The sequence below is a fragment of the Sesamum indicum genome, linkage group LG9 (genome assembly GCF_000512975.1).
Source record: "Sesamum indicum cultivar Zhongzhi No. 13 linkage group LG9, S_indicum_v1.0, whole genome shotgun sequence".
NCBI lineage: Eukaryota > Viridiplantae > Streptophyta > Magnoliopsida > Lamiales > Pedaliaceae > Sesamum > Sesamum indicum.
In genome coordinates, this window is record NC_026153.1 from 2,356,877 (window position 1) to 2,380,570 (window position 23,694).

Sequence of the window (23,694 nt, forward strand, 5' to 3'; positions counted from 1 at the left end):
CACCAGATGTATTAACATCCTTCGAGTTGTCTTCTCTACCGGCACACACATAGGGACCAAACCGCACGACCGGCTTGTTTCTGCAACTCATATATATCGCCCACCACCCGAAACGTCTTCACGAATTTTAGGCTACAAATAATGCCGAGATCGACCTCGTTAATTTAAGCATTAGAGTATTTTAAGTAGATAGGACTTACCATGTTGTTATCATGGACCTTTACGAACATAGGTATTTATTTCAAGGCAACAACTAATATAAAGTTTTAAGACCATTCCTAATCTCAAGCTCATATCAGGATCGATAGTTGCCTGAACCGAATAAAAAGACAGAGATTTTAAAGCATTTGAATAATTAAAATAACGATGAGGCCATATATAATTATATATATTTTTCTTGGAAATGAGACACAGGGCCATTAGTGGTAATTAGTTTGTGTTTTGTGTCATAGTTAGATTTAATCGATGATTCGTTTATATAATTAATAGCATGCAGTTGTGCAATTATCGTATACGGAATTCAAATTAAATTTAATCGAATCAAATAATCATAATAAGTGAGATACACTTATTATGGTAATTGATCATTTTCTTTAAATTATAAACTAATCATATAATCCGTCTATTACAATAGTTACCATACAAGTAATTTTAAATTTGACCAAATTCAATTTAAAATTAAAATTTACCAATCCTAGATTCATCCAAATCATTTGTAATCTCTGCTAACGTCGGATGTGGACTTAGCAAATCAAAGGTAATATCTAGGACAAAACATGTGATTCGTCATTTGTTGAATTCACATTTTAATATTAATTTTGTCTAGTTTTAAGGTTTTGGACTGGGTGGTTGCCACTTATACTAGTTCTAGATCTTCGTAGAATATTTTTTTTTTAGTTATTTTTCCAGAGGAGTGAAAGTATCTGTTGCACTTTCACCCACGAGAATCAAGACCTTTTATCCTAAATGCACGCACCAGAAAATTTAATATATATATATATATATGACATTTATGTTGTGATTAGTTATTACAGTTAAAAATGAAAAAAACTTAATTGAATACTAATTAACTATGATTATATACTAATTATATTAATAATAGCAGTGGCTAATATTTAATTTAGCCATAGCTAAAGTCATGACAAAATTAGTGATTGTTAGAATTTAAATTTTCATATTAATTTTGTTTGACGTTAGCAGTGAGTATCAATTTGCCATAAGTTTTTAGTGTTTTTCTGTCGAAGTTTTTAATTTAATTGGACCATGTGCAAATAAAGTCTAATTTGATCAAAAAATAATTAAAATTGACAAAATCTTAAAATTATTAAAAGAATTATAAAAATATTTAAACTATTTACAATAAATTGAAGAAAAAAGAGAGTAAATTAAATAAATGATTACGGACAATTCAAGGAAAAGAAACGTGGAAAAATGACATTTGGAAAATATAATAGGTATGTTGAAGCGTATTTATATATCCTGATATTTGATTGAGCATTGAAATAAAATAAATTTTTTATTTTAAATTTTATTATACATTACATGTATAATTTGTTTAATAAAATAAATAACATAGTTTTTTATACACATAATGTATATACAACAAAATGTAAAATACAAGAGAATTAATAATAATAATAATAAAAAATCGAATGCATATATAAAATGTAGTGAAAAAAGACAAACCCCTCGGACTCCTTGCAATGACCTGCATTCAAGTCAAGCCCCACAAACCAAAAAATAACGGACAAATTAACAAAAAGGCTACCCAATATCTAGAAAGTCCAACACTGAACAGCCCTACCCTGCTCTAGAAAGTAGCAGCAAATATTATTATTAAAGTAAATTACAACCAACCTTCTTAAATATTGATATAATTATGAATACTTTCTTATTATTTGAAAATTATCAATACTTTTCTGATTTTGACGGTCGTCTAACAATACATTATTCAGTTAGTCTCTATTAGATTTTCATTTATTTTTTACATGATATATATATTGTGAATGTAATTTACATGATATATACATATATTGTTGTTTGCATTGTGTCAAATCAATCCATGGAGACTACCTCCAGTCCAGTGTATGGATTCCTCATTGACTAGAGACCCAGAAAAGAATCATGACCAGATTTAATCACAATAATTAACTCTAATTGTCACTGCATTTTCCAAACAACTATGGGGAAATAGCATACCACTGCTCCTCACGCTCGTCTCGTCTCATCTTTTAACATATAAATTCTATATATATAATTTTATTTGTGATTTTTTTCTGATAATTATCTCAAACATATTTTAAATAAATACATCTTATTAATTTTAATTAATTACTATTTTGTTATATTTTACTTATTATTTAACACATGCATATATATATATATTATATTATTTAATTTATTTTAAAGAAAATGTGTACAAACATAGCATACAAATATTAGATAAAATAAAACGAAAAACGTCAATCCATATGGAGTGTTTGATAAAACCATGACCATGACTAATTTGGTGGTCCGAACACTTTTCAGTCAACCCCATACGACCCGTCTTCAACTATTTGATTTGAGTTATAATTTCATGGAAGCTCGTTCTTAATTTGTTTTTTCCTTTTTCTTTTTTTTTGGGGGGTAATAAATTGATTTTAACTTTTAATTATATTATAAATATGCATAATTGATCAATTACTATTATTTAATTTTGATCTAATTGCTTTCATTTTCACAAAAAAATTATACATATTTATTTAAATCAACGAAAATTACATCCTATGTATATCGAAAACAAGTTCAGCCTAAATAAAAGCGCAATGTTTCGGCCTCCTCTGTTACAATTTATAAAATTCGTCTAGAAATTTAAGAAAATTGGTTAAACTATAGTTATTTATTTATTTTTCATATCGTCCAATTAATAATCAAAGATTTATAAACAATCCTAGTTCCATAAAATAAAATATTTCTAAATAAAATCAATTAAACAAGAACTAGTTTTCCAAATAAATAATGGGCCAGATTCATAGTGGGTCCTAACTTGGCCCATTAATTAATCTGTTGGGCCAATAGCAGGAGCGTTCCAAACATTTCAAAAAAAATAAAGAAAACCCAGCAAAAATCAGAATATATGATTGGTGGAACGGCTGGATTCTGTTGTTGTTATTCTACAGTATGGAACTTCATCCCACTCCATTTCCAGGTTCATATGTTTCTTCATTTCCCTTCTTTTGATTTTTCTTCTCTGTTTCGCTTTGTATGATGATCACTGTTTCTGTGAATTTACTTACGGTGTTGTTTTCCAGATTTTTTTTCGTGAATAATTACAGTTTATGAAGCCAAAATCAAGCCGGAAGGTCTCCGAGGATCCTGGAAAGGTGAATTCTAATGTTGGAGGTCCCCTGCTCAGGTAGAGATAAAATAGGTACAACTTTTGTGATCCTAATTAGTCTACTTGCAACCATTTTCTCATTCAAAAGACCTTTATCTGTACTATTATAAAGAGAAGAGGCTGCCATATCAAAATAACAAAAAAGACAGAGAGAGAGAAGAGGCTTTATAAACTCAAAGTAGTAGTTTCAATACCACTACACAAAATTATGTTAATACCAAAAATACCTTTCAACTTCCAACTCATGTTAAATTAACCACTCAATCAAGTTCCTTTAAAAAATTAATCCCATACAATTACATGTACTCAAAAATTAATTTACTCCCATTTTGTTTAAGCTTATTGCTAATGAAATTGGAATAACATATTAGTATTTGTTTTGCATGTATAACATGTATTGTAAAAAGTGTCATTTTTTTATTTAATGTATGTTACAAGACAGTTTTTGTACGTGGGGTTGTACAACAATGACAAATTTCAATATAAAAGAACAAATTATAGTATTACTATGTATCTAGTAATATGAGTATTGAAAGACTATAATCTGAGGTATTCCCGATATTATTCTCACGTGTTCCTTTGATACAGTGCACACAATTAAATCTCCACTTCACCTAAGCATTTTTTGAAATATTCTTAAAATAGTATGGACCTTAAATATAGTTTTAAGTTCGGACATACAATATAGAAAAATAAAAAGTAATGGTAATATAACACGAAGTGATTTTGATATAAATGTCTACTTATTGACCAAATGATGAAAAATAAGACAAGGGTTATCATACTTTGCCAGTATATGCATGTTAAAAAAAAAAAGTTGTTCAAGTTGTCTTTTGTGGTAAGATTAGAGTCATGTTGGATTTGGATACATTACAATCACCCCTTTTTCATGTGATTTGATAGTTCAAAAAAAGACTCGTCCTCTTTCCATACCAAATATGAAACTTATTCTTGATACTAAGCCAAGAAATTAATGTACGTACGTACCTTTAACAAAAGTTTATTTTTCAGAACAAGTGAGTCTTCTTTTCTATGAAAATTAAATGCATAACTCTCAGTTGTATGAATGAAATTCTTATGAGAAGATGCATGTTGTATTTTCTTGAAAAATATAATTAATTATAAATATTCAATTTCTATAATAATTGTTGATAAAGTAGAGAGGTAAGTAGGTAGGCATGCACGTATGAGCGGTCCAACTTCACAGGGGACGGATGTATCTAATAAAAGTAGAAAACGACATGCAGATGCATTAGGATTAGGGTTACGTACGAAGAAGGCGGGCGATACAAATCATATTGCAAGTACAAACACTTGTCATGTGATTGATGTGTGTTTAGAAAAAGTGACCAATTATATAGCAAGTGCAATACACTTATTTTGTAATTGATTTGAATCGGTCGAATTTGATTGGGACATTAATTTTTCATATATAAATACACACACGTAGATGGGAAGAGTAATAAGACACAAGTAGCAGGTAGCTGATAGTGAAGGAAAAATGATGAATGAAAAGGGGTCCAACCCCCGTACGTAGTACTTACTCCCCCGACAAACATGGTTCGATTAAAGCACATAAAACAACTGATCCCCATCTTCTACCTCTGCCGCTGCAGATAACAACAAATCCATCTCATGGCATTGGCATGCATGAATCTCGAGGGATGATTACTGCTCTAATTTTGTGCCTCATCTTTCCCTTTCATCTCCATGCATGCATATCTATATCTGTGTGGACTCAGGTTGCAGTTTGCATTGTGCACTCCTCTCATCTTCTCTGCTACCTAGAAGTAGAAGACAGACACGCTCACTCACTCTGCTATATCATTCTCACTTTAATAAAGTCACTGCGCCTCGCCCCCCCCCCCCCCCCCCCCCCCCCCAATCTATATCTATATGTATATATATTTCTTGTGAGTGGTTCATGCACTGATCATATGCCCATCAATAAAAAACTATTATTATCGCTATGATTGCTCATAGTTTCGCCTCATCAATCCCATCTAAATAAACAACCAACAAACAGTATGTTAACTTGGTTGGATGGAGTTGCCTTATGCTCAATTGTTTGGTTCCCAATTCCAACCGAGGGGGTTACATTTTTTGTTGGACAGACCAATTATGTATATGTTCTATGTTTGGTTCTTCTATTTTTAGTAAAACTGAATATTTACTAATAAAGGGAAAACAATATCTCATTTTTATTAAAGAATAGCTTCATCTTGAATCTTGAATCTTTTCTTTCTTTGCTCTTCTTTTTTTCTTTTATTTTTTAATATTATCTCGAATTCAACAGATTTACACTCCCACATTAGTAATATATCCTTCGACTATTTACATTTTTCTTCGTTAACATTAAGGATGTGGACAAGCCTAAAAGTCAAATAAATTCGTGAAGAAATGTCATTCTATTGGATACAAAATTCATTTTCTCCGATAAGAAAATAGAAAAAAATTAATAGAGCAAAAGTTTTATTTGGTGCAGGACATCCATAACCTCATTAGCTTAAATACTGAAATAAATTTAAAATTTTTTTAAGGATAATTATACTCCTTTCCCTTAAAATTTGGTGTAATTATACGTAAACCTTTTGTAGTTTGAGAAATTACATCTAACACACTTGAAATTTGTTTCTGTTTACCAAATAAGTCTCTCCGTTACTCAAGATTAACTAAACTTGCTAATATTAATAGAAAAATTGAATGCAAATCCCGATTGACTTATTACTAACTTATTATAGGTTAAATAATTTTTTCGGATATAAACTACTCTTATAATTGTTAGGATATACCTCCCCACATGTATTAACACGTGGAAATGTATAATGAATTGTTTGACCTGCAATAAGTAAGTAATAAATTAATTTGGGTAAATACAGATTTTTTTTCTAATTTTTTTTAATATTAGTAAATTCAGTGAAATTTGACTAACGAGTGCACTTATTTATTAAATAAAAAGAAATTTAAAAAATATTAGATATAATTTTTCAAACTATAAAAGATCTATATATAATTGCAATAAATTTGAAGGGTGGAGAATGTAATTATTCCTATTTTTATGTCCCTCCTTATTGTGGCCAAACCTTCTGACCTAAAAAAATGTTACTTTTACCAAACAAAGCCCTAATGGGGAAAGGGTAAAGTAACAGGCTTTTGAAATGCCCTCGCGCTGCAGCTAAAGTTGGGCGGTCACCGTCACTGTCGCTGCCTCTGACCCTGACTGACCGCAAGAAGTGGGGGCTCAATGGCATTCCCGTTATTCTCGCAAAACTCGGAGGTTAATTCCAGTGGGGAATTCCCAAGCAGCGTGCCACTCAACTCATAACTTTTTGTTCGTGAGTACGTTCTTGTTACAAATTTAATTATATTAAAAATATAAAACTCATTTATGTGGATATATCACAAATTGGTGATGGCTAATTTATGTAGTTTGATTCGATGGAGTTGCAGTAATACAGTTGAGCAATGTATTGTTGACTTGCAATATTTTGATCCTGTCGAAATTTAGCTTAATTTATAAAAAAAATAAAATTATTTGGATCAAAGAACTAAATATTGTCTCGCATTTGTTATGTAATTAACCATTTTATTTAAATTATATATCTATAATATAAAAAGTATATAATTAATTCAAATTTAATTAAATAAATTTAGCCTAAAATGTTCTAAATACCTGTGATGAATGCTAAATTTTCAGGATTATTTTGCATTGAAATATTACGATCTAAAAAGTTGTTCATCTTTTTAGGCTACAAGCAAAAAGGCAATTCCTTTGAGAAAATGTCAGAAATAATAAGTTTAAAAAAATAGGAAACTTTAATAAATTACTTTTCGAGAAAAAAAATAATTGTAACTGTCAATAGGAGAAATATGAATTTTCTAAAATAGATGACAAATAAATGAAAAATTATTCCTGAAAAAAATATTATTGGGAGGAAATAAGGTGGCCTGAACTTTTTCTTTTTGGTATGAATTTGTTATAATTATATCATTAATTTTAATTATCAATATATGTTAATTACAAATATCAAACGAGTATACTAATTAAAATAAAATAATATCATATATTAATTAATTCAAACGCATGAATTTTAATGATACAACCTTAATTTCATCAATTAATTAACCTATGTGTCGTTTGCGGCGACCCTCAACTTTAAACATCAAAAGAATGTTATTTTTTATTAGTTCATTTTGCTCCAAGAAAAATCATGGTAAACAGTTAAGCGAAGAAAAGAAATGAGGCTGTGATTGTGGATACTGTACCGTCTTTTACACTGTCTCCTCCACTCACCACATCTTTTTGTCTCTGTCTCTCTCTCTCTCTCTCTCTCTCTGACACACACACACACTAAAAGTGTCTGGAGTTCCAAAGCGGGCACTAGCAGCACATTGTCTTCTTTTGCCTTTTAGCTTCTGTGCTCTCTCAAGCTTTTGTCTACTTCTACTGCTACTGCCTACTGCTGCTTCACACAACATGCGGGAGGATTCCTACTTTGATTTTTTCTTGTTATTGTTTGATTTTGATACCCCTCTGTTTTGTTCTCCTCTTTTAGACAAACCACAAGCCTAATACTTCTCGACCCCTCCTGCTGCTATTACTAGTCTCAGTTTCCTCTCTGAAAATGAAATCCCTCCACTGTATTTGAAGCCACTACCTTTCTACAATTCTTGCCTAAATTTGACTTCTCTTGTCATAATTACCAGCTTCAACTACTCGTGGGACTCCTAAAACAACTACTTGTTCCATTGTTCTTGGCCTCTTTCTTTGTCTAGTGGTATTGGTTCAGCTTTTGTTTGTTTTTAAATAAGTTGGGATTTGTGGATTCAGAAGAACTCAAAAGGAAGCCCTTTTGTTGGAATTCATGGAAATTGATCTGAACCATGCAATGGGTGAGGTGGATAAGAATGCATGTGCGAATGGAGGAGAATGTGACAAGGGGGAAGGTGGTAGCTGTGTTAGTTGCTGTTTGTCCACTTCCACTTCTTCTTGCTCTTCAAATGCTCCCTCTGCCTCTTCCTCTTCTTGTTCAATATCTGCTTCTTCATCAATTCTCATAGAGTTATGGCATGCTTGTGCTGGACCTCTCACCAGTTTGCCCAAGAAAGGGAATTTGGTGGTCTATTTCCCTCAAGGCCACTTGGAACAGTCTAACTCTGCATCATTTCCCCCTGTTGAAATGCCCACTTTTGATCTTCCTTCCAAGATCCTTTGTAGAGTTGTGGATGTTCATCTACTTGTAAGTACATTACTCTAATCTCTTGTTTCATTTAGAATGCATTTTTTCTTCCTCCAAGAATGTTGCTATTTGCTTTACTTATAAGTTCATTACTCCAAGTCGCTTCCTCTCTGTTTTTCTCTCATCATGGAATATTCAACTTGAGTGTGCATAACCTTGAAAGCAGGCTAACAAGGATAACGATGAGGTCTACACTCAGTTGACTCTACTTCCTGTGCCAGAGGTACTATTAATGATGCCCAAGGATCTTGGTTATGGATTTCATGTATGATTATTGAAGATTTCTGGATGTTTGATTAGTGAAAGATTTAAAATTCATTAGCGAAGAAGTTTCTATATTTGCATATTCTATATTTATTCCTACAATGTCCTACTTGTGGGATGGGGGATGGGTGTGTAAAAGTTTCTTCAAATTCCGTTTTCTGATAGTAATTATTGTTTGAAAAGTTTTGCCTTTCCTGATCATAGACTGTTTGGTGCATGTCCAGTTTCAGTTTTTGTTGATGTCAGTATGTTTATGCAGCTAGAAGGTGTGAAGTTACAAGGTGATGAGAATGAAACCAAGGGGGTTGACGAGGATGGGAGTGGAGTAGCGCCAGCAAAGTCAACTTCCCACATGTTCTGCAAAACCCTCACTGCTTCAGACACCAGTACCCATGGTGGATTTTCTGTTCCCCGCAGAGCGGCTGAAGATTGCTTTCCCCCTCTGGTTTGACACCATTTGGACTGTAGAACTCAAGTGCTCTTGAAAGTAAAGTTTATTTTCTGTCATGGTGAAGTTTTTCATGAATTGCATTCTGAATTTCAGGATTATAAACAGCAAAGGCCCTCCCAGGAACTCATAGCCAAAGATCTGCATGGAGTGGAATGGAAATTCCGCCACATATACAGAGGTATACAAGTATCACTTCTGCAGAGATTTTAGAATATGATTTATTCTGACTATTTGATCCTAAACTCATAGGCCAGCCAAGGCGACATTTGCTTACCACCGGATGGAGCATTTTTGTCAGCCAAAAGAATCTTGTATCAGGGGATGCAGTTCTGTTTCTCAGGTATATATTCATCTATATTTTAGAACTAAAGCAATGGATATTCGTGATGCATTCCAGGAGATGCTTGGAAAAAACTCACTTTGAAAAGAAAGAAAGCAAAATACTCGGTTTTCCTATGGATCTTGAATTCCACCAACTAAATGATAAGGGAAATAAAAACAAGAAACATACCAAGTTACAACTACCTCCTACATCGTATGTAATATAAACTTCATTCAAGAATTATTTACTCAATAGTTGATTGGCATGCTAAACGGAATGCGATAAGTGCATGAAGCTTAAAACAAGGAAGGTTCCAGTTTTCTTGAATTCCGTCACTTGCATCCATGGACCAAAGAGAGTTAAAGTCAAGTCGATGTAAGAATGTGCTAATAAATGATAAATTCAGATTAATCTCTTTTCAGATTACAGCTAGATATCGAAGTCAATGAAGCTAAATTTTGGGTTTGGAGGTGTAGGCAGTAATTTCTGTGACCCACAAAAAACATTACTATACTTATTTTGACTTTTTAATATTGAAAGATTGCACTGCTGTTTCTTCTCTATTCTTAGTGCATGTATTCTTGTATGCACAAGTACATTAAATAGGCACAAACTTTGCTTGGGCATGTATACATGCTTTAGAATAACTCTTTCTTGACTTATTGGTCAATTTATCTTTTGCAGTAATTTGCTTATTAATAATATTCTATATACCTTTTTTAGGCATACTCATTCTATATTTACAATTGCCTATGGAAAGAGTTGAGAATTTCAAGATTTTCATTAGTAGTTCAAAGAGAACAAAGTAGTCCTCTTATACTTGTTTAGGGGCTTACAATATTATATATATTTTTACACTATGCATTCTTTGTGGTATTGCAGAAGGGTAATGATTTAAATAATGTGTATAAATTTATTAATTAATTCTTGTTATTAATAAATTTAATTTTTTGATTGAAGACTTCTAGACTTATCCAGTTTGAAATTATTAGTGGTGCAGTTCAAGAGTTAATGTGTTCTATTAAGCGTATTATTAATTAAAGATAAATTAGGAGTTAATAAGCATATTATTTTATATAAGGTGTAAGAGTATGAAGATCACAAGGATAGTTTTGGCCAATGAAAAATTCAAAAATACATCTCATTTGATCTATAAGTGGTATATGAAGGACTCTTCTAGCAGCTTGGGATAATTTTCCAAAGCGATTATGAGCGCAAAAGTAGTTGCTAGAGTGAGCCCCCATCTCATTGTCTGGGGTCTGGAAAAATGGTATAAAAACTGAAAACCAACACAAACTTCCAAAATCTGGTGGGACAAAAAATGTAGAAACTAATCCTTTTGCTTTTTGACATTTCAGAGGCGAAGCTGGCAACTTGCAATTGGGAATTAGGAGAGCTGCTCGGCCTAGAAGTGGTCTACCGGATTGCATCATTAAAAATCAGAATTCTTATTTCAATATCCTCCCTCCAGTAGCGAATGCATTGTCAAGCAACAGCACATTTCATGTTTTCTATAGCCCAAGGTACTGTGCTGCACTCTTAATTTTCTGGAGAACTTTGATTGGACCAAGAAACTATTGACTTGGAGCAGTACTAGCTTGTTGATTTTAGCCGGTGTAACTTCTTCTCTAGGTTGCATCCGGGCTGCAGATAATTGAACCTAAGCTTGTTCAGAAAAAGAGAATGTTTCTAATATTCTTTTCTAAAGGTTTTAAATGATAAAATTCAGAATTACCAATCCATCGCAAAGTTTTTGAAATGTGCCATTTCAAAATTACAATGCATGAATTCAAAGGGAAGTGTAGGCATGCTCGTGAAAGATGATCAAAAAATATCTCTCTGCTTTTTTTCCCTTCAATTCTTAGAGAACTGATAAAATTGTATCAATCAGAAGTAATTTAGGTCACTTCATATTATCTTTTAACTCAGGAAGACATAGTTTATTCATACTTGCAATTGTATAATTGGTTCAAGACAATGCAAACACAGGATAAGAATGAAGTGGGGAGAGTGAGTTCAGATGGAGACAGAGAACTAAGGTAAAGAAAAAAGTTCAATCTTTCCTATTGAATTCATGCATTGCTTGTCTGTTGTGCAGTCATTATCTCAAGTTACAAAAACGTATGCTATTATCTGAATCCTATTCTACGACATAATAGTACTTTCTGAATTAACGTCTTAAACCAAATGTCTCTCGTTCAGCAGCATAAATGCCCCTTCTCTCATTCCTTTCTACGTCTGATGAAACTCATATAGATTGTTTCTAATCCTGCTTCAGTGCATATGTAACCCATTATCTCATTCGAGACTGTTTAAACGAAGAAATCAATCTCATAAATAATTGTAGGAAGCTAGAAAATTGATATAGGTTAATGTGGTCATTGAGACGCTAGTGGTGTGCAAAAGTATCTCTGTGATCAATTATACTGTTTCTGCCTATTTCACTTCAACTCATGTAAACAGTGTAGCCTCTTGCACTAGATGCACCCTCCAGAAGTATATATGTTAGTAGTATCCAAAAAAGTAACTGCTGATGTCTCAATTTGTGCTTTAGTATTTCAATAGGTATCATTTATGTTTCAATAGTATTTCAATACATATTGACTTCTGTGGCAACTTTGTGAGGCTGACATATATAAACACTGTGCAATGAATAAAAGTTATTACTACTTACTGATTTATGTCGCTTGGCATGAGTACACTTCGTGACATTACCACAGAAAAGGATTTGAAGAAATCCCCAAATAATTTACACATTTCAAACTAAACCTAGAGTGAAAATCTAAAGAAATCCAACTCTTCCAGCAATGTGATATGGAAACAGTTCAGAGGAATCCTATTATCTTCCCGAATAGTGGATTAATGATGGCAATGTAATCAAGACCATCAGGCTGAAGTAAGCTTGCTCATGGATGGTAAGTTTCACATGTAAAGATATGAAACTATTTGGTCCATTGACCAATTTGTTCCAGAATGTAACAGCATAGGATGTGAAGAGTCTGCAGTTCAACTTGCTCAAATCTGGTTTGCTAATGCTTCTTAACAGCATGTATGATTATGACTCTGTTTATGTGGACTTCTCTGTGTAAGAACTTCTGGGTTTATTACTGCGTTTGGGGTTCTTCTAAGATATATGTGGCTTTTGTGCTAACTTTTCACTTGCTCGGAAAGTATTCTTGATTGCTTCTGTCCTGGTGCATCTTGGTTGGACTCATCCATTCTATAACACTTGCAGGGCCAGTCGCCCTGATTTTATCATCCCCTACCAAAAATATTTGAAGTGTGCCACTTCTCAGATACCTGTTGGTACAAGATTCAAGATGAGAATTGACTTGGATGATTCTCCAGAAAGAAGGTCCCATAATATCCAAATAAGTTGCATCATATGTTTGTCCTCTTTGATGCATTTTGTTTAGAAGAATGTACATGTGCTCTTGCAGGTTCAGCGGAGTGGTGACTGGAGCCAGTGATGCAGATCCCTACAGATGGCCGAACTCCAAATGGAGATGCCTGATGGTATATTCTAACTTCACTTAATCAGGCAACACTTGTGTGGTCTTGCTGTCGTAGAGCTCATCTAGGATTTCCATTCCACAGTCTCTATGTTATACGTTATTGGATCAGTTTTAGTTGATGCAAACCTTCATTTATATTGCCAGCCATTTAAATGCCTAGATGCACTTGTCAGTTAATTTCCATGGACTAGGACAGAATACTTAACTGATCAGCATGGTGTCTGAAATTTGGGGCATCCATACCAATTGTTTCTCCTGAACTGCAGAATGGTCTACAATTATTTCTCAAAACATCTCTTTGATAGTCACTCTACCATACATAAAATCAGACCTAAGGATTTGAGAATTCTTAAGATCAAACATATGCAGAATTCAATGGGAACTAATGTTTTCAGGAGTATTTAAGTAACGGGTATGCTGGACTTTCTCATATATCTTCTTAACAGAAATGCTGCTCTCACATACTCGTAGGTTTGTTGGGATGACGACATCATGAGCAACCACCAAGTGCGAGTTTCTCCATGGGACATTGATTCTTCAGGTAATTATGCACCTGTGAGCATTCTGACCTCCCCTGGAGTTAAGAGACTAAAATCTAACCAGGAGCCATCACCACATGGCAACCCAATCTCCGGTGCATATCTTTTCATTTGAGCATATTTTTAATTTGCATTACTTGTTAATCTCATCCGATGCTGCAGGCTAGAGACTGACCTAAAAAAAATTTACTTTCAAGCAGGAAGTGATCAAATTTTGGACTTTGAGGAGTCTTTAAGATCCTCCAAGGTCTTGCAAGGTCAAGAAAATATAGGTTTACTATCACCTATCCATGGAAGTGATCGTATAAACCGCCAGCTCCATTTCGAAATGCAACCTTTGGCACTCAATCATTTACAAAACAGGATTGAAAAATTAAATTATGGTGAGTTCATGAAAAACCAGACTCCTGCCACTTTCACAGGCTTTTTGGAATCCAATTGGTTTCCGAAGGTCTTGCAAGGTCAAGAAATTTGCTCTTTGAGATCTCTGGCTGGGGAAACTGGTTGGAATCTTGGTGCTCGCTCAACACCTGAACTGGGTTGCGATGTTTACAACACACATCAAAGGCCATCATTTACCTTGTATCCTCTAGCTTCTCAAGGAGCTAGGAACATTCCGTTTTCTCACACAGCTGGTCTCAAAGCTGGGCAAGGCCCTCTGGTGCTATCTAATATTTCCAATTTTCAAATGGGAAATCATGTATTAACCCCAACTTCCGTTCTGAGTGGGCCGACAACAGATGTCAGTAGAGTGCCAAATCACAGAAATGAACCATGGGTTCTTGAGAAGACATCTGGACCTGCCATTGCATTGACGCATCTCAGAAATACAACTGACAAAGATAACTCACAGGAGAAGGTCCCTATCTGTAAACTATTCGGGTATTCCTTGACTGAAGATCCTGCTATAGTTAATTCACACAGCGCGAATAAGAGGAGCGTCACAAAGGTAGACTCCAAGATAGTTGCACACTGAGAACTGAATATGCTATAACCAAGACACTGTGGGTAATCATTCCTGTCATGTAGGTTCATAAACAAGGTAGCTTGGTCTGGAGTGCCATTGATCTTTCAAGATTGCACGGTTACAATGACCTGCTAACTGAACTGGAAAGGTTGTTTAGCATGGAAGGGCTATTGCGAGATCCAAACCATGGATGGCGCGTACTGTACACTGATAGCGAGAACGACATGATGGTACTTGGTGACGATCCATGGCAGTAAGCCTCTCAATAGCAGACTCTTTCTTTGCCTCATCGTAGCATTTGCATATCATTTTGAATATATCTTGGCTTCTCAAATGTCCTTGTATATGATTACATGGTTGCATCTTCAACTTTAAATTGCAGTGAGTTCATTGAGGAGGTCACCAAGATCCATATATACACACAAGAGGAAGTGGAGAAACTGACAGTTGGAGTGAATAGCGATGACACTCAAAGCTGTTTGGAAGAAGTGCCACATGTAACTGATGTGTAGAAGCCATCTTCTGTGGGTCAGCTGATTCTTTGATCGCAATTTTAAGCTCAGGTTGTTGAACTATCATGCTGGCTGTCCTGGTATATGTTACTAAAGTAAACTATGGTTAAATCTTCATGCTGTAAGCTTATGTTGTCTTTTTCCTTGGTCAAGACAGTTACATGTTGGAGGATTGTGTGAATTAATATATCTAATCTAAATGGTTATTCCCAACTATGTAGCGGAGAATGCCATCAGTATGAAGATTATTGAATTCTTGAGTTGATCTCTGTCAAATTGTTCCCTATTTGTGGTATCTAGATGAGAAATGATAACTAGAAGTAGTACAAGGGTGTCATGCAGCAGGTTGCTTTTAGGATTTGTCTTTTGCTAGACTATGAACGTGTATAGAAATAATGGGAAACAAAATTACAAGACACGTATTTACATAGTTCGGATAATTTTTGTATGTCCTTGACTGCTCAAGATTGATTGTTTCTAGGTTGGCTTCGTGTGAATTATAATTGAAGTTCATTCACCAACTATTTATACTAAGGTATTTATAAGCAATTGTAGTATTACAAGTTTATCCTGGGCAAATTACGAGTTGGATCTACTATCAATGGGTCTGAATGCATAATACAGTAGAAACAAGGGTTTCTTTGGTTTTACCTCATATTACATTGTCCTACTTTGTTCTATACGTTATTAATATTACAAGTACGAAATATTTATTCAAACCTGATGAAATTTGTGAAAGCACAGGTTTAGCCTCACTAAGATTTTAATACTGATTGGGGCAATTGTAATCCTTTGTAATGTGAAAGAAGGAGGTGCATGTTCTTTCTTTCTCGAGCAGTTTTTTTGTGCTCTAAACTCCTGAAATAACTATCCAGATCAAACATGATCACACAGAATTCTTCAAGTCCATAACCATTTCTAGATCCCAAAAATGGGGTGAAGCAATCACATTATAAACTAGTCCTAGACTTCAGTAAAGAACTTGATCACGATAACATCAAGCATGGAAATAAAGAAAGCAACCACAAACTAGCACTAATAACTGGGCTTCTGTAAAGATCGAGATCATGATGGCATTAAGCATGAAAACAGAAGATGGGTTATTTACAGTCGGAACGCTTTTTCCGTTGTGGATACTTGCATATAGGAGAGGAATGGTAAAATGTAACATGCAAAATGCTCAAGCCATGCCACCTACTGAGATACTACCAGAATTGAGTTGTGGATTTAGAACTACCACCACTCCTCCAAATCTTGGTAATATTTTTTCATCTGCATCGAATTTCTGAGTAGTCTAGAGTTCATTTCTTTTGCAGCTGGAAGACAGATAGTTAAGATGCAGGAAAGGTATCTGTTTATCAATAGGGATAAATGTGTCCTTTTCTTCTGTCGTCAAAGACGAGTTTTTACAGTTTACATTGCAAGTATAAAGAGCATAAGAAGGCACGTACATTTTGAGCAGCAGGGTGAGGCCAAGTGCAGGTGCCATCAGAAGAATGCTAAGATCCTGTAATCACAATATTTGTGGACCTTCTCCCTCACTGTTCCTTAAAGAGCTCGCGACCAATTATCATTCGTCGAATTTCACTGGTTCCAGCTCCAATTTCATATAATTTGGCATCACGGAGAAGACGCCCAGTCGGATATTCATTTACATAACCATTGCCACCCAGACATTGAATCGCCTGAAACAGAACCAAGCTTAAAAAGTACCCTCACCATTTTCATTTCAAAATTACATCCACGAGTTAATGAAGATTCTTTCTATTTCCCGTTGTGCTCTTATTTTCTTAATGATTTAGTTAAGATAAAGATTAAAAATACCATATCCGTGTTTGATCTTATATGAGGTGAAGAAATGCAAAAATTGGAGCGGAAGTTTATACCTGAAGTGCAACTTGTGTAGCTCTTTCAGCTGCACAGAGTATAACACCAGCACAGTCCTGGAGAGCAGCATGTACCAAACCTTAAAAAATTGAATTATGATGCAGCAAAGAAAATGAATGAGATATTATACACACCTTTGGATTAACAGCTCCACTGTCACAATCCCTAGCAACCGAGTACACATATGACCTGTAATGAATCGAAAATTTTCTCAGTTTTGATTTGACAAAAGCCAATTACATCAGTTATGAAATGATTCAAATTTTCCACCTTGAAGACTGTAATGAAGTATACATGTCAGCAATCTTTCCCTGCATATAGTCAAACAAACCTCAGCAACAGGCTTTCAATAAAGCAGCCTGGAAAATATTGTGCTTTTCCATGAGGTTGTCTGTACCTGTATAAATTGAAATTCTCCAATCGGTTTGCCAAATTGTTCTCGCTGTTTGATATAGGGCAGAACAACATCAAGACATGACTGCATGATTCCAAGAGGCCCTGCTGCCAGAACAAGTCTCTCCAGATCTAACCCCGACATCATGACATAAACTCCTGATATAGATTATGAGTTCATATCTATTATCAAAGACCTTTGAACTCTAAACAAAAATCATGTTTGAGACATAAGAAATAACTTGTGAAAACCATCTATAACTACAAGAACAAAAAAGAAATCGACAGACAGTGACTGAACCAAAAAAGCCCCTCACCTCGGTCCCCAACTATGTCAAGCTTTGGAGCGGGCAAGTAATGGAAAAAACTTATACACCTTAAAAGTCAATTGAGTTTCTCTGAAAAAATTTAAAATCAACCAGCAAAATGTCCCAGAAAATCATGAGAGAGTTTCTTTGTGATAAAGTTATGGAAATTATGAACTCTTTATTTCCTGCAGCCATACATCTGTAAGAAATTTATCATGTTACCAATGGAAACAAATGAAACCTTTTCAAGTCATTACTATATATTGTCCATCTGCTTTATTTACATGTTTGCTTATATTTGCTTCTCATTCCACTGGAAGGAAGTACAAGAAGAGTGCAAAGTTTATTTGATTGAAAGAAAGTCTTAGGTCAATTGTGGAGGGTCTCTTTTCTCCCCAGTGCATTAGGATGTTAAGGTTTACCCCTGAAGCTCGAGATGAACCCATATTATAGCTTTTTTTGTTCAATTGAAATGTAAACACCTTACAATTAAATGCAGTTCAAAATTTTGTTTTACTGAATGACTATGTCTGAGGAAATATACAGGGCATAAGAGTGTGGGTGTGCCAAATTGGTAACACTATCAAACTCATGCTAAATACCTTTCCCTTCCTTGCCCAGAACATTTTCTTCAGGAACAAAGCAATTTTCGAAAACAAGCTCACATCTGCAATTATTATGATAGACCATAATCAGGCCAGGCCATTCCTTACTGATAGATAAGAACAAAAATTCAAGACAGGGCAAAAAATGCTTAAGCAGTCACACTTACGTATCACTTCCACGCATCCCAAGTTTGTCCAGTTTCTGGGCAGTACTAAATCTGCATTGATTAAATAGACAAAGAAACCAATAATCAAAAGATTGCTGCAAAATTCAAAAGCTTCTTAAAATAACTCTATTGTGAATTTCGTAAATCATGCATCATGAATCTTTGTCTTTCCTGCATCTAAGCTGCCGAGAACAGCAAATCTAAAGTCCAGTTGAGAAGACCCGTCCATCTTTTTACCACAGAGAGAAAAGGAATGTAATTTGAATGCACCAAAAACCACACTTTTTACATTACTGGCTATCCTTATTATGGTGTAGACCACACATAGAGCAAATAGTCTCATCCAATTAATATCTGCAGAAGCCAATTCGTCCTAGAGATAAGTCTAAGTTAAATCTAGTCTGGCTGTAGCCATCTTGGCTCAAAATTAACTTTTCACAAATGGAAGATGTACGCGCCAGTGCAATTTCACTGTAAGCAAAAGGTGCATACCCAGGCATGTCCTTCTCTATGATAAATGCGGTTATTCCTTTTGAGCGAGCTGTCATATCTGTTTTTGCATAGACAACCTGATCCAATCTAAGTAACAATGAGACAAATGATATAATTGAAACAAGTCAACGAAAGCAGTATGAAGTGATTCTCAGTTGTCTTGCAACAACAAACAGGACTATCAGAAAATGAATGCTTATGTTTATTAGAGCACTTTGCCTTTGTCTCAGGAGATACCATCCATCATGCATCAAATTTATTTTAATAAAACAAAAACATGATGTATTGGAACAATGAAACCACAAATAAGGATTTGGACTTTCAAGAAAATTACCAGTGTCTGAGCAATAGGACCATTTGTGCACCACATCTTATTCCCATTTAGAACGTAACCACCATCAACACGGTCGGCTTTGCATTTCATGCTAACGACATCCGAGCCAGCTAAGTAATACAAATATAGTTACCAAGTCACAGTAATAGGAATTCACTAAGAAACTCTAACTTGTGTATGTCAAGGAGGAGACAGATTCACAAGGATTACCATTGGGTTCGCTCATTGCCAGAGCTCCTACATGCTCCCCACTTATTAGCTTCATCAATGAAGGAACGGATAGAAGTTAGAAACCACCGAAAAGATGCATAAATATATGAAGAAAGAAATGCTATATCATGACATAGACATATGAACATGGCATAGGTCCAGTGGATAAACGAGAACAGGCATGAAGATAATTAAAAATTGCTAATGAGAGCAGCCCAGTCGGTTGACTACACCTACTGAATCTCTGAACTATCTACAATCTTACTTCATTGTATAAACTCCCAAATGGGAAATTTAGGAAATTTAGGCAGTATATAACTTTCATTATGAGGGAATTATTTTTCATCAGAAGAAACGATAACAAACAATTTGTTTCCTGTTTAATAATTTAAATCTAGAAATTAATTTCAGTTTTCCTGGTGTTATTTTCCAATTAAACTGTTAATTCCCCCACACTTATCAACTTAACAAAGATGCAGGGACTGCAAATAACTTCAATCTTGATAATTACAAATAAAAGTTTAGCCACTATAGTACATAGAGCAATGAACTGTGAGATGGAAGTAAAACCTTTGGTAAGTACTTTTGCTTTTGAGCAGCATTTCCGTTCCTCACCTTCAAAACATCAAAGCTACAGACCTTAAGAGGTTTGGTAATTGGTTCAAATGGTAACTGAACTTGAGGTAAAGTAATTACCAACTGATTGATGCATAGGTTGGAATGTGCACCATATGACAGACCAACTGACCCTGAAGCACGGCTAATTTCCTCCATAGCTATGCAGTGGTACAAATAGCCAAGGCCCAGTCCTCCATATTCCTCTGTTAATGGTCAAACTGGATGTTAGATACATTCTGTGAATTAGGAGAAGAACAGCCAAAACTAGGATGTTTTAGTGGACAAATCTTTCCGCGCTGTTTGGACCACTTCCTCACTAAACTGTATATGTTCCATCATGTTATAGAACATGTAACATTATAAATGATAATAATCAGTATGGGGAGACATCATTGTCTTGGAAGAACCCTTTCCCACTTAATTTGTTCTTTTTCAGATAATAATAATTTCTTCCTTCCAGGAGCAAATACAGAATGGGAAATGGCAGGAATTTGAAATGGTTCTGACTACTCTTCTTAGGTCCTACCGACTCTGGATTATACTGATTAGCTAGTCCAGGATTCATGAAATAACTAATGTCTCAACAAGAACTTCGAAATGATTTCAAAAGCATAAAAACCAACTGTCTCATTTTTTAACCTCAATTATCAAATTCTACCTCCCGTCATTGGCTTCCTTTGACAACAGTCAAGATGCAGAACCAGGACAAAAGAACAATGAAGAGAAACCAAGTTAACTAAGTAGGTATTCGAACAATCCTAATATTTCTACAAGAATATGATCTGATTTGTGAAAAGATTTTTAGGCATGGGCAAACTGAATCTAAAGGAGACAGGTTGCTGAGTTTTCAAGATGTGATCAAGCGATTATTCACAGCCACTCAGAAACTTTAAGATGCTATCAACAACTGTAAACATGCAACTTTAAACTGAAATCTAACACTTTCTTAAACAAAGAAAAGATTGAGAAAATATATCCTAGGTGGACAGAGGAAACCAAGTCAGAACCAAAATGAAGATCAACGACAGCATTAATAAAAAGATAACATGAGGTCCAAAGATGCTCTTTGTCACTTCAAATCCTAAAACGAAAGGGAGGAAACTGGATTCAATGAAAGAAATTGTAAAACCACAAAATTTTCTTTTCTACACCATAATTTTTTTACCTACAGAACAGATCAACAGAAAGCAGAGTTGAAGAAGTTGTCATACTGAAACGCCATACCTGGGGCAGTGATTCCATGGAGATTAAAATCCCCCATCAGTTTCCACAAATTAACATCCTGAAATTGTAAGATGTAATGAAGTCAATATTCATTTGATTTCATTGCATGTCGTATGTACCAAAAAAAATTGATTACACCACATAACCTCTGGAAAATAATTTGATCTGTCTATTTTTGATGCATGAGGGGCAATGTTTTCTTGAGCAAACTGAGCCACACTTTCTTTAAACTGTTGACATACCAAAAAGAAAGAAAAGTGGGTTCTTAAGCAGTAAGTAAAGTTGAGAGGCACTGGCTAACGAGAACATAACGTAAGGAATAACTGGTTGATACAGCGTTCAAAGAACCATGTGATGAAATTAAAAAACGAGCATACGATGTTATTCCTGCAATTCAAAATAAGTAGAATGGAACCGGAAAACACATACAACGTCTAAATAAATATAATTCATAACCCCAGAGTCAACAGAACTCAAAACCTCCTCGATACAACAAAGTAAGAATTGTGAAGAAGGGCATGGGGCCTCTACTTTCCAAAAGAAAAGGGGCCCAAGTGATTCGACAAAGTATAAACTAGCATTTGAATGGATGGAATTCATGATCTAAGCATTGAACCATGAAAGGACATTTCACATTTAAAAACAAATTATTTCAAGAAAAACTTTGCTAGACGTAATCTCATCTAGAAACACGCAGCCGTGGAAATCCTGTAGCACACAACAATTATTTGTTACAATGTAACAATTTCAAAGTTGGTGTTTTTTCTGATCAATCGTTTATTGCAGTGGCTTCAACCACAGTTTTGTGAGTTTGCAATAAATATATGCTTAATACATGCAAACAACCAAACTATTAAAACTTTTTCGGTAATCTTATAAAAAATGCATAGCCCGTTTAAGACAAATTTGAAAAAATTAACCATTGAACTAATACCACTTTAATTATCAAAATAAATAAATAAACAACAATGCCACTTTTACCAAGACAGAATGCAATCATTATATACGGACAACAAAAACAATTTCAGAAAGGGGAAGAAGGAAAACAAGAAGACAATTAACCATTGTTTGTAATTTTTTGAAGCAGCAATTGCAGCAAGCCTCAATCAAATTAAAAAAAAAAAAATCTAAACAACTGAAAAAAAAAAACACATCAAAACATACGACGTTCGCGTGCGATAAATACACAAATATGTACACACGCTCATACACACATTAAATTGCACACAATCATACCTGTTTCTGGGTATCATCAAAGAGGAGGGACGTGGAGAAAGCAGCAGCAGCAGCATGGCGGTAGTGTTTCTTGAATATCGAAGAAGTCAGGGACCTCACCGCAAATAATTTCTGCATCTTCTGGTATGAAGTTTTCCCTTTACACAAAATGGGATTGCGCCGTATTTATTTACAAGCTATGAAGCTTCCCGAATTGAAATTTTAGCGTAGGGAGTAGTAGCTGGGGATCGGGGGCCGCAATTTGCACTGTTTGGTTCCAACACGCATCCTCTCACCCAATACATAATAATGAAGGGAGTTTGGAAGTTGAGCCTACGACATACATATTGATTAATTTAGAGTTATCGAGATATTTAAAAATAATAATAATATAAAAAATATCGCAAATAATGAACTATTATCATCCATATAATTCATTAATTTATGATTAAATTTGGATAGAATAATAAAAAATAAATATATTTTCACAAGTTTTTCATGAAATGATGAATGAGGAAAGATTATCCGAAATTTGTTGGCATTCTTACCTATTCCAATATTTTAATCTCAGACACGAATACGGCGATGATGATGCCATGCAATATGCTGACGTGGCATTCGTTTTGTTTGAAAAAGAAAATTAATAAAAATAAAAGTCTCACTCATTTTTAATTCTAAGAATAGTTAATCTATTAAAAATGAAAAAAATTAAAAACATTCCTAATTTCGCCACAAGGTCTATTTATTTTCAATTTATATAATAAATTAAGAGGAAAGATTATCCGAAATTTGTTGGCATTCTTACCTATTCCAATATTTTAATCTCAGACACGAATACGGCGATGATGATGCCATGCAATATGCTGACGTGGCATTCGTTTTGTTTGAAAAAGAAAATTAATAAAAATAAAAGTCTCACTCATTTTTAATTCTAAGAATAGTTAATCTATTAAAAATGAAAAAAATTAAAAACATTCCTAATTTCGCCACAAGGTCTATTTATTTTCAATTAATATAATAAATTAAGAATCCTGTATAAAAAAGGAGGCCCC

At 34.3% G+C, this 23,694-nt stretch overlaps 2 protein-coding genes across 4 annotated transcripts; one reads left to right on the plus strand and one right to left on the minus strand.

The window, feature by feature from the left end:
* On the plus strand, positions 7,673-16,708 carry LOC105170317 (auxin response factor 4-like). Of its 2 annotated transcripts, none has more exons than XM_020696688.1 (12): positions 7,673-8,619; positions 8,786-8,842; positions 9,143-9,328; positions 9,428-9,512; positions 9,584-9,674; positions 11,015-11,179; positions 12,892-13,011; positions 13,097-13,172; positions 13,643-13,712; positions 13,911-14,659; positions 14,740-14,930; positions 15,060-16,708. In XM_020696688.1, the coding sequence occupies exons 1-12, from the start codon at positions 8,245-8,247 to the stop codon at positions 15,187-15,189; spliced, it is 2,295 nt and encodes a 764-aa protein (XP_020552347.1). In that variant the 5' UTR covers positions 7,673-8,244; the 3' UTR covers positions 15,190-16,708. The 2 variants fall into 2 exon arrangements, with proteins under 2 accessions (XP_020552347.1, XP_011089326.1); XM_011091024.2 differs by having other exon boundaries at positions 7,674-8,619; positions 13,643-13,805.
* LOC105170316 (isovaleryl-CoA dehydrogenase, mitochondrial) lies at positions 16,527-22,955 on the minus strand. 2 transcript variants are annotated; one of them, XM_011091022.2, is made up of 15 exons: positions 22,664-22,954; positions 21,574-21,657; positions 21,428-21,485; positions 20,282-20,406; positions 20,156-20,200; positions 19,586-19,634; positions 19,376-19,485; positions 19,042-19,118; positions 18,550-18,600; positions 18,380-18,444; positions 17,474-17,628; positions 17,347-17,387; positions 17,211-17,265; positions 17,076-17,132; positions 16,527-16,874 (listed from the first exon to the last, which is right to left on the minus strand). In XM_011091022.2, exons 1-15 carry the CDS (start codon positions 22,778-22,780, stop codon positions 16,728-16,730), a joined length of 1,236 nt encoding a protein of 411 aa, XP_011089324.1. In that variant the 5' UTR covers positions 22,781-22,954; the 3' UTR covers positions 16,527-16,727. The 2 variants fall into 2 exon arrangements, with proteins under 2 accessions (XP_011089324.1, XP_011089325.1); XM_011091023.2 differs by lacking the exon at positions 21,574-21,657 and having other exon boundaries at positions 22,664-22,955.

What these genes read in the sequence shown, in the direction of transcription:
- LOC105170317 (XM_011091024.2), top strand. Translation starts at nt 8,245, where the DNA reads ATGGAAATTGATCTGAACCATGCAATGGGTGAGGTGGATAAGAATGCA. An exon ending in GATGATTCTCCAGAAAGAAG is followed by an intron (nt 13,012 to 13,096) that starts GTCCCATAATAT and finishes GTGCTCTTGCAG; the next exon opens with GTTCAGCGGAGTGGTGACTG. An exon ending in ATAAGAGGAGCGTCACAAAG is followed by an intron (nt 14,660 to 14,739) that starts GTAGACTCCAAG and finishes CCTGTCATGTAG; the next exon opens with GTTCATAAACAAGGTAGCTT.
- LOC105170316 (XM_011091022.2), bottom strand. Translation starts at nt 22,780, where the DNA reads ATGCAGAAATTATTTGCGGTGAGGTCCCTGACTTCTTCGATATTCAAG. An exon ending in AGCAAAAGTACTTACCAAAG is followed by an intron (nt 19,635 to 20,155) that starts GTTTTACTTCCA and finishes TCATTGATGAAG; the next exon opens with CTAATAAGTGGGGAGCATGT. An exon ending in ATAGAGAAGGACATGCCTGG is followed by an intron (nt 18,601 to 19,041) that starts GTATGCACCTTT and finishes TAATCAATGCAG; the next exon opens with ATTTAGTACTGCCCAGAAAC.